At 44.2% G+C, this 16,948-nt stretch overlaps 2 protein-coding genes across 2 annotated transcripts in view; both read right to left on the reverse strand.

Moving 5' to 3' along the window:
* LOC121627467 (NACHT, LRR and PYD domains-containing protein 3-like) overlaps positions 1 to 7,958 on the reverse strand; it is a 38,831-nt gene extending 30,873 nt beyond the window's left edge. The window contains 6 exon segments of the mRNA XM_041966395.1: positions 1,324 to 1,443; positions 3,000 to 3,125; positions 4,228 to 4,353; positions 4,980 to 5,117; positions 5,225 to 5,349; positions 6,973 to 7,958. Of these exon segments, the coding sequence (XP_041822329.1) occupies positions 1,324 to 1,443; positions 3,000 to 3,125; positions 4,228 to 4,353; positions 4,980 to 5,117; positions 5,225 to 5,313 (599 nt within the window). The 5' untranslated portion in view covers positions 5,314 to 5,349; positions 6,973 to 7,958.
* Positions 7,959 to 9,595: 1,637 nt separating this feature from the next.
* Positions 9,596 to 15,266, reverse strand: LOC121627672 (NACHT, LRR and PYD domains-containing protein 7-like). Its single transcript, XM_041966698.1, is given in 9 exon segments — positions 9,596 to 10,194; positions 10,196 to 10,568; positions 10,737 to 10,783; positions 11,566 to 11,739; positions 12,410 to 12,583; positions 12,685 to 13,172; positions 13,174 to 14,489; positions 14,648 to 14,736; positions 15,244 to 15,266. Coding segments are annotated over 9 exon segments (2,850 nt in total). The 3' UTR covers positions 9,596 to 10,028.
* Between the last annotated feature and the right edge of the window lie 1,682 nt (positions 15,267 to 16,948).

Raw genomic sequence — 16,948 nt, forward strand, 5'->3', positions numbered from 1 at the left:
ACACAATAAATAAGATCATTCAGAGATTCATGAAGAACACGACAATTTAATGACCCTAAAAATACAAACATATTTTCTTCCATCTCTTGAGACATCAGTGAACGTCCCATTTATCCAGCAGGTTCAATCTTTACAGAAATCCTCTTACTGCTCTGCAGACGGTCAGCCAGATCCTCCTCCTTCATCCTCCTCAGGAAGTGCTGTGTGATCTTCAGAAACGCCTCTTTGCTGCTCCTCCTCTGCTCTTCATCCTCATCGTCCAACACCTCCTCATCCTCCCTCTGACTCTCTAAGCATTCTGGGTAATCTGAACTCAGAACCTTCTGGATCTTCTTCAGCTCGTTCTTCACAAAAGTGACAATGTTCTCCTCCAGCAGCTGGAACAGAATATTATATGAATCACACAAACTGAAATCATGGAGCCAAACATCAGATCCGTGTTGAACAGACTGACAGTCCACTGGTCTAAAAAGTGCAGCATGGACATTATTGTGAACAGAATAGATGTAAAAGTAGCTGTTGTACATGTACAGACCATAAATATGGAGTCCAGGTGAGTCTGACGCTGCTGGGCAGACTGACCACTGGGAACCTCTGAGCTCTCCTGGTCCACTCTGTGGAGGAATCATGAAGAATTAGCTCACGCTTGCTCGTGCTGCTGATCCTGCTGTGAATCAACAGTCCAGTCTGCGTTTCTCTGCAGCTTTCACTTTACTGTGTCGGTTCACCAGCTGGTCTGGTTTAGTCCCTCCAGTTCTTATTGACCCCTATAACACTGTGGACAGCATCACACAGCTCACACAAGCTAACTGGATGCTACCTGTCCAGCACAAATTGGTGCTGAGTCACAATAAACTTGTCGCAGGTGAAGTGAGTGAAACATCAGAAAACCAAAGAGAAAACCAGAGAATACTGGATCAAACTAAAGCTACGGGTGATTTCACATTGAACTGTGGGTCAAATGAAAACTAGAACAAACTTCTCTGGGCTACATGAAGGAAACAGGTACAGGTGTTGTTTCTTTTCCACTTGTTTGACACACAACACATTTTTCAGCTTTGTCTCCTCCTTGAGTTTCTGCAGCCTTTAGTTTTCCAGAACATCCTTCTCTGCATCAGACGTCAATGAAATCACTGTTTTATACTCATGCAGTCATCAGTCAGAACGTGTGTGTGGAGAAAATGTGAAACAGAAGTCAAGAGTTGAAGACTGGTTCAACTGGGCAGCTTTCACATGTGAGAATATAAATGAATGTGAAGAAGAACGATGCTGAAAATCAAGGTGATATCGTCCAACATGATTTTAACACTGAGAACAACTTACTGTCTGTCAGATAAATGTTGCTGTTTAAACTCAATGAGATGATCCATTGACCGGTCACTCCTGATGGACACACAGCTGGGTTCAGGTTCAGGTCTAGCAGAGGCTGGTCTCCCAGAGATCCTGTTAGACAGAGAGGAAGACCACCAGGGATGGAAATTCACTGTTCAGACTCAGAAGCTGCTGGAGAAACTAGCAGCTATCAACAAGAAAAGGATCAACACACCAAACTTCAATAAAACATGAAGCTGAATGATTTCAGTCTGTCGATCATCAAATATTGGAGCATGCTCTGCAGCTCTTATGGAGATGACATCGACGACCTCACGCACTGCATCACGGACAGCACTTTCTTTTTCTATTTTTACATTTTTGAAATTCTTTTTGTGGTGTTTGCATAGTTGTAATTCATCGCTCCGTTTGTTCTTATTTGCACATCCACTTGCTGTATGCATCCCCCCCCCCCGCCTTGTGTGTTCTGTAGAGTTTCTGTGATGAAAATGAAAGTGATTTTCTCCATTGTGAGATTAGTTAATTTAAACACAAGATACTTGTGCTCAAAAAGAGGATTCATTCTCAGTGAAGAACCTTGGACCCCTAATCTGCCTCTATACCTGCCAAAGAGCAGTGATTCCTAACACGTCTCTGGGGGTCATCAGGTGGATACCTCCCTTAAACTGTGTTTCGCCTACTTAGTCCCACTACACCTCCAGGAGGCTAGGTGGTGAACTCCGGCGTCCCAGAGTCACCCCCCCAGTGCCAGTTCACACTGCTCCTACACAATCCAAACAGCACCGCCACGTTCAACTGACCCAGGCCTGTTTAGGAGATGCTCCAGGTAGTGGCCAGTACCGATGCTACCATTTAGGTAATGCTAATGCTAATGCTAACCGCTAAGAAGAATAGAAGAAGACATTACAGTACCGATGCTACCATTTAGCTAATGCTAATGCTAAATGCTAACCGCTAACTGCTAAGAAGAACAGAAGAAGACAATAAAGCTAGATTCACCTATACTGTTAATGTTAACTGCTAGATGCCAATGCTAACTGCTAAGATACTATCATACTACCACCGCTTTAGCTATTGTTAGCTGCTACAATGCTACCACAGGCCTAGATGCCACATGTAACTGCCAAATGCCGCACTACCATCATCTACCCCTGCCTCTCACCAACTGCACCAATAAAAGCGGGGTGTGGACAAACCCTGGTTCGGGTAGGGGGTAATAAAGTCTTATCTTAACTCATCTTATTGGACCAAAGCAGAACACAACTGACTCTGAGCAGATTTTTTCTAACGTCTCACTAAACTCACCACAAATATCCTGACTGTTGTTTATAGATGATGGTAGGTGAAGCATTTAGGAAAAAAATGAAAGAGCAAATGTCATCATGAGGAGACTTTGGAAGATTTTTCTCCTCCTTGAGTTTCTGCAGCCTTTAGTTTTCCAGAACATCCTTCTCTGCATCAGACGTCAATGAAATCACTGTTTTATACTCATGCAGTCATCAGTCAGAACGTGTGTGTGGAGAAAATGTGAAACAGAAGTCAAGAGTTGAAGACTGGTTCAACTGGGCAGCTTTCACATGTGAGAATATAAATGAATGTGAAGAAGAACGATGCTGAAAATCAAGGTGATATCGTCCAACATGATTTTAACACTGAGAACAACTTACTGTCTGTCAGATAAATGTTGTTGTTTAAAGTCAATGAGTCGACCTATTGACCGGTCACTCCTGAAGGACACACAGCTGGGTTCAGGTCCAGGCCAAAGTTCAGCAGAGGCTGGTCTCCCAGAGATCCTGTTTGACAGGGAGGAAGACCACCAGGGATGGAAATTCACTGTTCAGACTCAGAAGCTGCTGGAGAAACTAGCAACTATCAACAGGAGAAGGATTGAGGTATATGATCAGATGAGTCAAATATCACACATATGTTAGATTAAGCATGATAAGAGGTAAACTGATGTTTAAACTGCAAGACACTCTCAGTGATATGTGAGACTACACAGGACAGGCCATAAAGAGGGAGTCCTAGTGTGGGAACGTATACAAAGGGGACTGTTTAGATGTGAATCCCCAACAGAGGTTGACATTTATGGGTGAGAGTGGAGGAATGCACCCCTCAGTAAGACAATGTGTAGAACATGGCCTTACTTGGGAGTTAGGTAAGATATGGGTGGAGTAGGACAGACCATTATGCTATATATTGTATTGTCTTTAGGATAACGGCAGAGTCTTCTGATCTGACCCTGAAGCTCTCTCAGATGGCCAGCATCTGATCTGATACTGCTTGTTATTAAAGTTCTCTTCAACTCAAGCTTGTATCAGCGAAGTCCTTTCTACATCATCATCATACCACTGCTCAGCAGGACCTGGCTGATAAACATCAGGATCAACACACCAAAGTTCAATAAAACATGAAGCTGAATGATTTCAGTCTGTGGATCATCGCTTCATTTTCCCATCAAATATTGGACCAAAGCAGAACTAAACTGACTCATTTCTGAGCAGAGTTTTTCTAACGTCTCACTAAACTCACCACAAATATCCTGACTGTTGTTTATAGATGATGGTAGGTGAAGCATTTTAGGACAAAATTGAAAGAGCAAATGTCATCATGAGGAGACTTTGGAAGCTTTGTCTCCTCCTTGAGTTTCTGCAGCCTTTAATTTTCCAGAACATCCTTCTCTGCATCAGACGTCAATGAAATCACTGTTTTATACTCATGCAGTCATCAGTCAGAACGTGTGTGTGGAGAAAATGTGAAACAGAAGTCAAGAGTTGAAGACTGGTTCAACTGGGCAGCTTTCACATGTGAGAATATAAATGAATGTGAAGAAGAACGATGCTGAAAATCAAGGTGATATCGTCCAACATGATTTCAATACTGAGAACAACTTACTGTCTGTCAGATAAATGTTGTTGTTTAAAGTCAATGAGTCGACCCATTGACCGGTCACTCCTGAAGGACACACAGCTGGGTTCAGGTCCAGGCCAAAGTTCAGCAGAGGCTGGTCTCCCAGAGATCCTGTTTGACAGGGAGGAAGACCACCAGGGATGGAAATTCACTGTTCAGACTCAGAAGCTGCTGGAGAAACTAGCAGCTATCAACAAGAAAAGGATCAACACACCAAAGTTCAATAAAACATGAAGCTGAATGATTTCAGTCTGTGGATCATCGCTTCATTTTCCCATCAAATATTGGACCAAAGCAGAACTAAACTGACTGATTTCAGAGCAGATTTTTTCTCACGTCTCACTAAACTCACCACAAATATCCTGACTGTTATTTATAGATGATGGAAGGTGAAGCATTTCAGTCCAAAATTCAAAGAGCAAATGTCATCATGAGGAGACTTTGGAAGATCCCCACTTGATTTGTGCTGAAGCCTCATATGATCCTCAGCTGTCAATGTACATGTGGGCATGTCAGTGTGGTTCAGGGACACACTGGAAAAATGTGACCCTGTCCTTTAATGCTAATGTTGCTCAAACCTTCATCATCATTCCAGGACAACATGAACATTATAAGGATCAGACTGGTCAGACTGGATTTAATGAGGACAAACATCAGCAGTGAACAACATGAGGAGGGAAATATGAACATTTCAGGTCGAACTGTCCAACATGATTTTAATACTGAGAAATACTTACTGTCTGTCAGAGAAATGTTGTTGTTTAAAGTCAATGAGGCCATCCATTGACCGGTCACTCCTGAAGGACACACAGCTGGGTTCAGGTCCAGGTTCAGTTCCAGGTCCAGCAGAGTCTGGTGTGTCCTGATGCTCTGGCCTTCAACACAACACACACAGAGCTTTGAGTGTGAATAATGATGCTGGAGTGATTTGAGAGCTCTGACATGAACAAGAGTCCTGGACACTTAGAGATCCTCATCTCACCTCTGAGCTTTGGTCTGGCCGTCATGTCCCCCACACAGACTGCTTTCAGAGGGACGGACTCCCTCCTCTCTGTCCTCACATGGATTCATGCTGCTCAACTCACATCAGCTCACACACACTTTGATCTGGAGAGGAAACACAAATCATTCATCTGCACATCAGCTGAAATCATCCTTTACATCATTTCTCCTGTCAAAACATCAGCTGCTCCTCCAGTGATTGGCTGTTATCTTCTGCTTCATATCAGTGTCAGCTGAATGCAGTCACACAGCAGTGTGAGGCACAGCTGCTGTTCTACTATCAGTCCACTAGATGGCGCCACGAAGCTGCAGTCAGGTGAAGAGCAGCCAGCACACACACCTGATGCATGGAGGACCATTGACATCCACTGACACACTGAAGGACAAAGATGGACTGATGTGATCTGAGAGAATCTCTCCACCTACACAGTCTCTGCAGAAAATGACTTGATGCAACAAGCTATATGAGATTATTTTACACCAACACGTGGATTAAATCTCCACTATAATAACATTCAATCAGTCCCATCACTGACAATAAAAACAACACAATTTATCAAAACATTTACACAAATAAATCATGACTTTTTAGAGGTACAGACGTTCCTAATAATGACCTCGAAATTTTCCTGTAAATTAATCTAATTACAGGCATTAATTATAAGTTCAAACAGAGACAATGTTCAGTTGGTTCTCCTCTAATTCATGAATTGAAGAAGCTTCACTGAAGAAAAAGTATAACAATATACAAATATACTCCATTCCAAGTAGAAGTCCTGCATTCAAACTCTTACTCAAGTAAAAGTACTCAAGTGTTATCAATTTTATGTTGTTTAAGTATCTGCAGTAAAAGTACTTCTTCTATTGTAAAATGTCTCTCATGACTGTGAGTAAAGCACAAGTACCTGAAAACTGTACTTCACTACAATACTTGAGTAAATGTACTCACTTTCTACCACTGCTGAATCTTGAGGATAGATCTCTGAATATTGATCAACAGTGTCCTGAAATCAATAAAGAGTCAATAAAACACTGAAAGATGAAGGTAAATGAATGTGTTTCATGTATTTCTTGTTCAGCAGCTGCTGATCAAACATGTTTTTGGGGTAATGAGCATCTTCCTGTCAAACAGAGGAGCGGACATTAGTTCCTGTTGGAGGAGTGTTGGAGCTCTGACGGCTCATTTCATGCTGTTTCTTGTCTTTGTGAAGAACCTGTTGAATGTTCAGAAAGCTGTGAGAAGCTCTCTGACTCCCATCCTGTCTCCACATTAGTCCTGTAGTGGAAACAGAAGGACGTTCACCGACACCAGCAGCTGTTCTCCAGCGGCTGTCCGGCCGAGCGAAGCCGCTTTCACAGGCACAGACAGCGGGAGAGCAGCGGCTCGTCTCCGCCTCCTCCACAGGCTGAACCAGGCAGGAAAAGCTGCCTTCAGCCATCAGTAAGTGGTGCTACACAGAAATAACGACTCTGTGTTCAACTCATGAGCATCAACTCTCTCTACTTCTACCCTCATCCCCGCGTTTACTCTCTCAAACATCCACACAACACGGCGGCTGTTTTCACCGGCTGCTGTTTCACCTCCTTCGTCTCGAGTTCACAGATACACTCAGAGCTGAGAGTTTGGAGAAATGAAGGATGGAGCTGCGGATCGTTGCTGTTTCCAGTGAAGCTAAGCTAACGACAGCTTGTGCTAACGAGTAAAACATTTCAAAGTTGTTTCATTACCTTCAGCTGCAGGTTGAGATGGAGAAAATAATCTGCGTCACATCAGAAGTGAAAGTGAAAGTAAACTTCCAACCCCGGAAGCGGAGGCAGAGTTTGACTCCAACCACATCTGTTAACTGGACATTTATTCTTGGAGCCTGAACAATAGACAACATTACAATTCAACACATTCATTTATTCACATGTACAGAAAGAATGAGCTGAAGTTACAGATGAAAAGTTCTTCTGTGTGTTGAATGTGGGCCTGTGTTGTGCCCTTCAATAAGGGGAATAATGGTAAGAGAGACGAGGAAAAACTCTTGCGCTCACTCTTTAGTAATGAATTGTTTGATATCATTGAAACAAAACTCATTCAATCACCTTCAATATCAGGAAGGCATGTCCTCACAAAATAAGTTTTTAACACTTTTTAAATTATTCACAATGTCTTTTTTTCAACTAAATTATATAACCAATGTACAATGAAATGTTTTAAACTTATTTTCTTAATTATTCAAATCACCTTTAACTTATGAAATGTCACATCCAATCTTATAAACTCTAATACATTACAGCAGAGCAAGTAGGCTAAACACACAACAGTAAGTAGCTCAGAAGGCGAAGTTGCTGAAGCTGACAGACTACGGCCGCGCCGCCACACGGTCTCCAGGAGCTAGCTTACAGGCAACAAAAAGAAACTCTTTCACTCTTAAAACATAACTTTTCTCTCACATACAGTATCACAAGACACATATAAAAGCATGGGTAACACGTTTACAGTGCTTTGTGTACATTAATTACCTTCAATGAGGGGAATCATGGTGAGAGAGAGACGAGGAAAATCACACAAAGCAGCTCTTCCGCTCACTTTTTAGTAATGAATGGGTGGATCTCATTTCTCAAAATTGTCGTTTCCTCGCTCCTCGCTCGAACCGGAAGTACTTTCGGTCCACCATATTGCCGGCCGTCCCAAAGCGCAAATTGCGGCTCTGAGGAGCGAGGATCGAGGAGCGATGAGGGCCCTCGGAGGAGCTATGAGCGAGGATACATCAGTGCATCCTACCCGGAAGTCTGTCAACTGAACGGTATGAAGACTCCGCCCCCACAGCTGTCACGTTTGAACGAGGTGGAGGAGAAAGTGCGCTAGTGTAAATATCCTGCAGTGAATGGCTGTAATTCAGATGAGCATAACAACGCTACATTCTCCAAAGAGCGATAATACAAGAACATGAGGATCCGTCATGTTTCAATCACGTAAGAGATGATGTATAGTGAGCAGGGACGATAGGAACCTGCTCACTATTATCCAGCTTAGAACTCTGCTCACGACTAAAGCATTCAATATAAAGTGACACAAAATGAAAGTAAACACGTACGTTGTGTAGCAACCGCCTCTCACTGTGCGCAGGCTGGCAGGCAGGAAAACGCATTTCTTTACAGATATTCAGAGAAATCATGTCACATGTGGAGAAGTGACGGGACCTCCCAGACCTGAGAGAGACGTAGCTGGAGACAGAGTTTGGTTTACCGCTGTTATTTCTACTGATGGATAAAAGTCCCGCAGCAGCTGATTTCTGCGTTCAGCGTCAGACATTAAAACATCTGTCTCCAGTTTTGTCTCCACTCAGCAGTCTTTTATCTACAACCTGTTCTAACACGAACACATCGGCCTGTCGTCACTCGTTCTGCGTGTTATCTGAGTGAAATAATGTGTTTCATGGCTCGTAGGTTTCTCTTCACTGACAGCTCTGAAATGTGTTGTCACGGCCCTGGCCGTGTCAAAGGTTTCCTTGTGTTTCCTTTTTTCTTGTCCTCTGTTTCTCCCCCTCCCCCTGTCTGGGTCTGTCTGTTTGTGCTGTGGGCGTGGCAACTCCCTCACTCTCCTGGGTCCCTGATCGTTGTGATTCAACTCACCTGCTCCCTGCTGCTCACCTGACATCCATCCAGTAATCAACCCTGCAGTATAAAACACCGACTCTCCTCTCCAGTCTTCGCCAGATCGTTGTGTCTACCAGTGTGGTAACGTCACGTTAGAGGCCGCCTTGGAATTGTGTATTCCACTTCAGCTTGTTGTGTTTGTGAGAACTGACTTTGTCTTTTTCCCTGTCTCAGGATCACCACCTACCTGCCTGCCTGCCTGCCTGCCTGCCATCACTTCCAGCCAACTCAAACCCCTCCAGCCTGGTTAGCTTCCCTGCCTTCAACCCGCTCCCTCAGTCTCCATTCTTTGTAATAAACCCCTTTTTGCACTCTCCTTTGAGTCTGTGTCCTGCATTTGGGTCCTCCTCCGTGTTTGCAACATGTGTCTCATTGAACGGGACAGAAGACACAGCGAGGCTGATAAAGTTCAGGTCAGAAAATGAACACCTGTTCACCTGGAAGAGGCGTCCAGCCAAGAATGAACTCATTAATTCTCATGTGCGTTAATAAGTGTTTCGTATTTATTTGCTAGTGCTGGAGACTTTTTAAAATAATGTAAATATAAGTATAAAATATAAATATAACGAGGGCGGGGTGTGGTGGGTGTGTGAATATAACGGTAACTGCAGCAGATCCAGCTGTGTCGCGTCATCAGAAACAGACGTCGCTTCACGTGACGCTTCAGAGGAAAGGACGTCTCAATTCTCATAAAACATATTTCCTCGTTTCTTCTCTCCTTGCGTGGTTTCCTTGCGTCCTCTCATGCATCCCTGGTGGGAGGGACTAAGACGCAAGGAAAAGACGCAAGTGAGGGAAACGAGGATGCAATTTTGAGAAATGGGATCCACCCAATGAAGAAGCAGAGCGCGATTCCCTCTAGCGGAGCCCCGAGGCATTGCCAACAGATCACAGAGCAATCAAGCCACTCTGCACTCTTCTCTGTGTTCGTCTGTGTGTTTTGCTAGCTGTATGTCTTAAAGATCACTAATTTTATAGGTGACTAATGAACAGGACGTATTAACTGGAATGAAGATGAACAAAATGAACCTTATTTAAATCAAAACTTTTTACCTAGAGTTGAATTATTCCAAGATGAATTGCTTTGTCCTGTCACACAACAACCTGTCTGTTTCTCTAACTGAAGGAGTTTCTTCATCCTACAGAGAACACAGAGACACTGAGGAACGAAACCAATACCAGAGCCCAAAGCCAGGATAAAGAGGTTCAGTGAATGTGGTGTTGAAGGTGTGGAGGTGGATCAGTGTGTCAGAGGAGACTCTGTAGAAGGACAGAGTGCCAGCAGGATAGTCCACATACACTCCTACTGTCAGAGAAGGAGGAGGAGGAGGAGGAGGAGGATGTTTCTCTGTTATTGTGACAGACAGAGTAACGACCAAAAACAGAGCCGTGCAGACTCCAGGATTGATCATTCCCTCCAAACACACAGTCTTTACTGTCTCCTTTCCTTCTGATTCTTCTGTAACTCACAGATACAGAAACTCCTCCTCTGCACTCGACCTCCCAGTAACAGCGACCAGTCAGACCAGTTCCACACAACAGCTGAGGCCACCAGTCAAACCTGTCTGGATGATCAGGATATGACTGATCCTCCTCCCCACATGTCGCCTTCCTGTTGTTGTCAGACAGTTTGATCCTTCTGTTCACTGTGTTTGAGTCGATTGTGAGTTCACAGGAATCTGATGGAGAGAACAAGAAGAAAACAGCTGCAGTTATTGATCCATCATCTGTTCATTGATCCACAGTTTGATGATTACATCAGAGATGTGAATGAGTGATGTCACAGTTTGAAGATGGTTGAATGTGCGCTGCTTTGTTTTCATCAATCAAATGAAAAACACACTTACACTTTCTCAGACCTGGTCTCAACCATCGGACTCCAGCAGGCTCCACCCTGAAAGGAGGAGGGGGGTCAGACCAGCACATCCTCTTTCAGCATGTTAACATGGACGTTACATTACTCTCTCACACACACACACACACACACACATAATATGTTCATCCGACCTGCTTCTACCTGCTGCACCTAAACCTCTTCACCTCCACCATCTGCTCACACACTGACACTGACCCACAGGATGTTGGTGTGTGTGAAGGTGGAGGACAACATCTGATGACACACACAAACCTCTTTCTGGACCATCCCGACTCCATGAAGAGTCCCTCTTCAGAAGCAGTCCTTGGTTCCAGACCTCTGCCATCAAACCCAGTGACAGACACTCCCAGACTGTTTCCCTCCAAAATCTCTCAAGTCTCAGAAAACCTCTTCCTGATATAAAGAGCTTCATTTCATGTGTTGGGATGTTTTGTGCATGTTCCTGTTACTGTGGTACGACGGACCAATCACACAGCAAAGACTTGTTGGACCTTCTGAAAAACTTCTGAAAAATTTACATTTACCATCCAGAGATCTCTCCAAGCTGCATCAATTATTACCAACAGGTCATTATCCTGTTTGTTCCTGGAGATGTTCTCCTTCAGACCTCCGAACACAAATATCTCCTTTCTATGTTCAACCAGTGTTTCTGTTCTGAGCAAAGGAAAATGACTTCCTACATGTGTGACTGTTCATATCAAACTCACATCCACCATCAACCAAAAAGACAGAGAACATGATTCCAGCTCTTCCTCCTCTATCACACTGACTGTCTGTGGCTGCAGCAGGCCTCTTCATACCTGAGAGTCTTCAGGCTCCAGTGTGGATCCTCCAGTCCAGCAGACAGCAGCTTCACTCCTGAGTCTCCTGGATGATTGTAGCTCAGGTCCAGCTCTCTCAGATGAGAGGGGTTGGATCTCAGAGCTGAGGCCAGAGAAGCACAACCTTCCTCTGTGATCAGACAGCCTGACAGCCTGAAAACACACAGAACAACACAGATGGTAAATCATCTCAGGGTACTGTTGTGTCTGTCTTTGCTCTCAGAATGCAGAGATCTGATTGGCTGAGTCGCATCACGTGAGATGATTTACAACACATGCAACTGGTCTGTGAGTTTCCTGAGACACTAAACCAGGGCCGTAAAGGATAGAAAATATGTGCAGGCTAAAGTAGAAACTTTCAATTGAAATGTAATAATTGTCAACCATTTCTGAGTTGGAGGTCATCCAAACTACTTCACACTCGACACTATACTTCCTTGGGTCCTCAGCAACACACCCACCAAGTGTGAAGTCCATCAGATGAACATTTGTTGAGAAAATGGAAGGACAGACTGACAGAAAGAGGTTCTTTGCTTTGAGGTCATTAATCATGACTGAATCAGGAATAAAGAGACATCCAGTAATCAAAGTCACATGATATCAAACATAAATGAGGATCTCCATCTCAGCCAGGGTTCATTCATATTTGATGCTGAACAGCAAATGAAGCTGAATTAATAAAATGTACATTGAAAAAAAACAGTCTGGATGGAAAAAATCTGCCAATCAACAGAACTGACAGAGAAGCTGTTTAATTTTTATGGACTTCTGAGTTTAAAGAAATATGTCAACACTTTTACAACAAACAGTAACTTGATCTGACCTGAGAGTTTCCAGTTCACAGTGTGGACTCTGCAGTCCAGCAGACAGCAGCTTCACTCCTGAATCCTGCAGGTTGTTGTTACTCAGGTCCAGCTCTCTCAGACTGGAGGACTGGGAGGTGAGAAGTGAGGACAGACCTTCACAGCTTCTCTCTGAGAGGTTACAGCCGCTCAGTCTGAAGAGGAAATAATGAACAAAAGTGAAAATGTTCTTCGTTTGAGTCAATGACAGCACATTTAATTAATTCTGAAATCAACAACATTTCTGCACACTTACAGAGCTTTGTTGGAGGCTTTGACCACTGGCAGCAGCTTCAGAAGAGCCTCCTCTGAAGCAGAGAATTTCTTCAGGTCAAACACATCCAGATCTTTTTCTGATGACAGTAAGATGAAGACCAGAGCTGACCACTGAGCAGGAGACAGTTCATCTGTGGAGAGTCTTCCTGAACTCAGGGACTGTTGGATCTGATTCACCAGAGAACGATCATTCAGTTCATTCAGACAGTGGAACAGATTGATGCTTTTCTCTGGAGAGGGAGCCTCCTCGATCTTCTTCTTGATGTACTCGGCCGTTGCCTGATTGATTTTTGAGCTGTTTCTTGTCTCTGTCAGCAGGCCTCGTAGGAGAGTCTGATTGGTCTGCAGTGAAAGACCCAGGAGGAATCTGAGGAACAAGTCCAGGTGTCCATTTGGACTCTATAAGGCCTTGTCCACAGCTCTTTGGTAGAGATGTGTTGATTTATGATCATCTCTGAATACTTTAGACCACTGGGGTTTTTTTTTGTTTTTCTGACAGCAGATTGACTGCAGAGATGATGAAGGTCAGATGGACATGAAGAGCAGCCAGAAACTCCTGAACACTCAGATGGACGAAGCAGAACACCTTGTCCTGGTACAGTCCTCTCTCCTCTTTAAAGATCTGTGTGAACACTCCTGAGTACACTGAGGCTGCTCTGATATCGATGCCACACTCTGTCAGGTCTGATTCATAGAAGATCAGGTTTCCGTTCTGCAGCTGCTGAAAAGACAGTTTTCCCAGAGACTCAATCATCTTCCTGCTCTCTGGAGTCCACTGTGGATCTGACTCAGCTCCACCATCATACTTGACATTCTTCAGTTTACACTGAACCACCAGGAAGTGGATGTACATCTGAGTCAGGGTCTTGGGCAGCTCTCCTCCCTCTCTGGTCTTCATCACATCCTCCAGGACTGTGGCAGTGATCCAGCAGAAGACCGGGATGTGGCACATGATGTGGAGGCTTCGTGATGTCTTGATGTGGGAGATGATTCTGTCGGCCTGGTCTTCATCTCTGAATCTCTTCCTGAAGTACTCCTCCTTCTGTGGGTCAGTGAACCCTCTGACCTCTGTCACCATGTCAACACACTCAGGAGGGATCTGATTGGCTGCTGCAGGTCGTGTGGTTATCCAGAGGCGAGCAGAGGGAAGCAGTTTCCTCCTGATGAGGTTTGCCAGCAGTACATCCACCGAGGTGGACTCTGTAACATCAGTCAGGATCTCATTGTTGCTGAAGTCCAGAGGAAGTCGACACTCATCCAGACCATCAAAGATGAACACAACCTGGAACTCCTCAAACCTGCAGATTCCTGCTTCTTTGGTTTCAGGAAAGAATTGATGAACAAGTTCCACTAAACTAAACCTTTTCTCTTTCAGCACGTTCAGCTCTCTGAAAGTGAATGGAAACATGAAGTGTATGTCCTGGTTGGCTTTGTCTTCAGCCCAGTCCAGACTGAGTTTCTGTGTTAAGACTGTTTTCCCAATGCCAGCCACGCCCTTCGTCATCACTGTTCTGATTGGTTCATCTCTTCCAGGTGAGGGTTTGAAGATGTCTTCATGTCTGATTGTTGTTTCTGGTCTGTGTGGTTTCCTGGATACTGTTTCAATCTGTCTGACCTCATGTTCATCATTGACCTCTCCAGTCCCCCCCTCTGAGATGAAGAGCTCTGTGTAGATCTGATTCAGAAGGGTCCGGTTTCCTGCTTTAGCAATCCCCTCAAACACACACTGGAACTTCTCCTTCAGGTTGGATTTAAGTTGACACTGACAAACTGCAGCAAGATGTTCTGAATGAAGACACAATAAATAAAATCATTCAGAGATTCATGAAGAACACGACAATTTAATGACCCTAAAAATACAAACATATTTTCTTCCATCTCTTGAGACATCAGTGAATGTCCCATTTATCCAGCAGGTTCAATCTTTACAGAAATCCTCTTACTGCTCTGCAGACGGTCAGCCAGATCCTCCTCCTTCATTCTCCTCAGGAAGTGCTGTGTGATCTTCAGAAATGCCTCTTTGTTTTTAACACTTTTTAAATTATTCACAATGTCTTTTTTTCAACTAAATTATATAACCAATGTACAATGAAATGTTTTAAACTTATTTTCTTAATTATTCAAATCACCTTTAACTTATGAAATGTCACATCCAATCTTATAAACTCTAATACATTACAGCAGAGCAAGTAGGCTAAACACACAACAGTAAGTAGCTCAGAAGGCGAAGTTGCTGAAGCTGACAGACTACGGCCGCGCCGCCACACGGTCTCCAGGAGCTAGCTTACAGGCAACAAAAAGAAACTCTTTCACTCTTAAAACATAACTTTTCTCTCACATACAGTATCACAAGACACATATAAAAGCATGGGTAACACGTTTACAGTGCTTTGTGTACATTAATTACCTTCAATGAGGGGAATCATGGTGAGAGAGAGACGAGGAAAATCACACAAAGCAGCTCTTCCGCTCACTTTTTAGTAATGAATGGGTGGATCTCATTTCTCAAAATTGTCGTTTCCTCGCTCCTCGCTCGAACCGGAAGTACTTTCGGTCCACCATATTGCCGGCCGTCCCAAAGCGCAAATTGCGGCTCTGAGGAGCGAGGATCGAGGAGCGATGAGGGCCCTCGGAGGAGCTATGAGCGAGGATACATCAGTGCATCCTACCCGGAAGTCTGTCAACTGAACGGTATGAAGACTCCGCCCCCACAGCTGTCACGTTTGAACGAGGTGGAGGAGAAAGTGCGCTTGTGTAAATATCCTGCAGTGAATGGCTGTAATTCAGATGAGCATAACAACGCTACATTCTCCAAAGAGCGATAATACAAGAACATGAGGATCCGTCATGTTTCAATCACGTAAGAGATGATGTATAGTGAGCAGGGACGATAGGAACCTGCTCACTATTATCCAGCTTAGAACTCTGCTCACGACTAAAGCATTCAATATAAAGTGACACAAAATGAAAGTAAACACGTACGTTGTGTAGCAACCGCCTCTCACTGTGCGCAGGCTGGCAGGCAGGAAAACGCATTTCTTTACAGATATTCAGAGAAATCATGTCAAATGTGGAGAAGTGATGGGACCTCCCAGACCTGAGAGAGACGTAGCTGGAGACAGAGTTTGGTTTACCGCTGTTATTTCTACTGATGGATAAAAGTCCCGCAGCAGCTGATTTCTGCGTTCAGCGTCAGACATTAAAACATCTGTCTCCAGTTTTGTCTCCACTCAGCAGTCTTTTATCTACAACCTGTTCTAACACGAACACATCGGCCTGTCGTCACTCGTTCTGCGTGTTATCTGAGTGAAATAATGTGTTTCATGGCTCGTAGGTTTCTCTTCACTGACAGCTCTGAAATGTGTTGTCACGGCCCTGGCCGTGTCAAAGGTTTCCTTGTGTTTCCTTTTTTCTTGTCCTCTGTTTCTCCCCCTCCCCCTGTCTGGGTCTGTCTGTTTGTGCTGTGGGCGTGGCAACTCCCTCACTCTCCTGGGTCCCTGATCGTTGTGATTCAACTCACCTGCTCCCTGCTGCTCACCTGACATCCATCCAGTAATCAACCCTGCAGTATAAAACACCGACTCTCCTCTCCAGTCTTCGCCAGATCGTTGTGTCTACCAGTGTGGTAACGTCACGTTAGAGGCCGCCTTGGAATTGTGTATTCCACTTCAGCTTGTTGTGTTTGTGAGAACTGACTTTGTCTTTTTCCCTGTCTCAGGATCACCACCTGCCTGCCTGCCTGCCTGCCATCACTTCCAGCCAACTCAAACCCCTCCAGCCTGGTTAGCTTCCCTGCCTTCAACCCGCTCCCTCAGTCTCCATTCTTTGTAATAAACCCCTTTTTGCACTCTCCTTTGAGTCTGTGTCCTGCATTTGGGTCCTCCTCCGTGTTTGCAACATGTGTCTCATTGAACGGGACAGAAGACACAGCGAGGCTGATAAAGTTCAGGTCAGAAAATGAACACCTGTTCACCTGGAAGAGGCGTCCAGCCAAGAATGAACTCATTAATTCTCATGTGCGTTAATAAAAGTGTTTCGTATTTATTTGCTAGTGCTGGAGACTTTTTAAAATAATGTAAATATAAGTATAAAATATAAATATAACGAGGGCGGGGTGTGGTGGGTGTGTGAATATAACGGTAACTGCAGCAGATCCAGCTGTGTCGCGTCATCAGAAACAGACGTCGCTTCACGTGACGCTTCAGAGGAAAGGACGTCTCAATTCTCATAAAACATATTTCCTC

This window comes from Chelmon rostratus, chromosome 24 (genome assembly GCF_017976325.1).
Source record: "Chelmon rostratus isolate fCheRos1 chromosome 24, fCheRos1.pri, whole genome shotgun sequence".
Classification (NCBI taxonomy): Eukaryota; Metazoa; Chordata; class Actinopteri; order Chaetodontiformes; family Chaetodontidae; genus Chelmon; species Chelmon rostratus.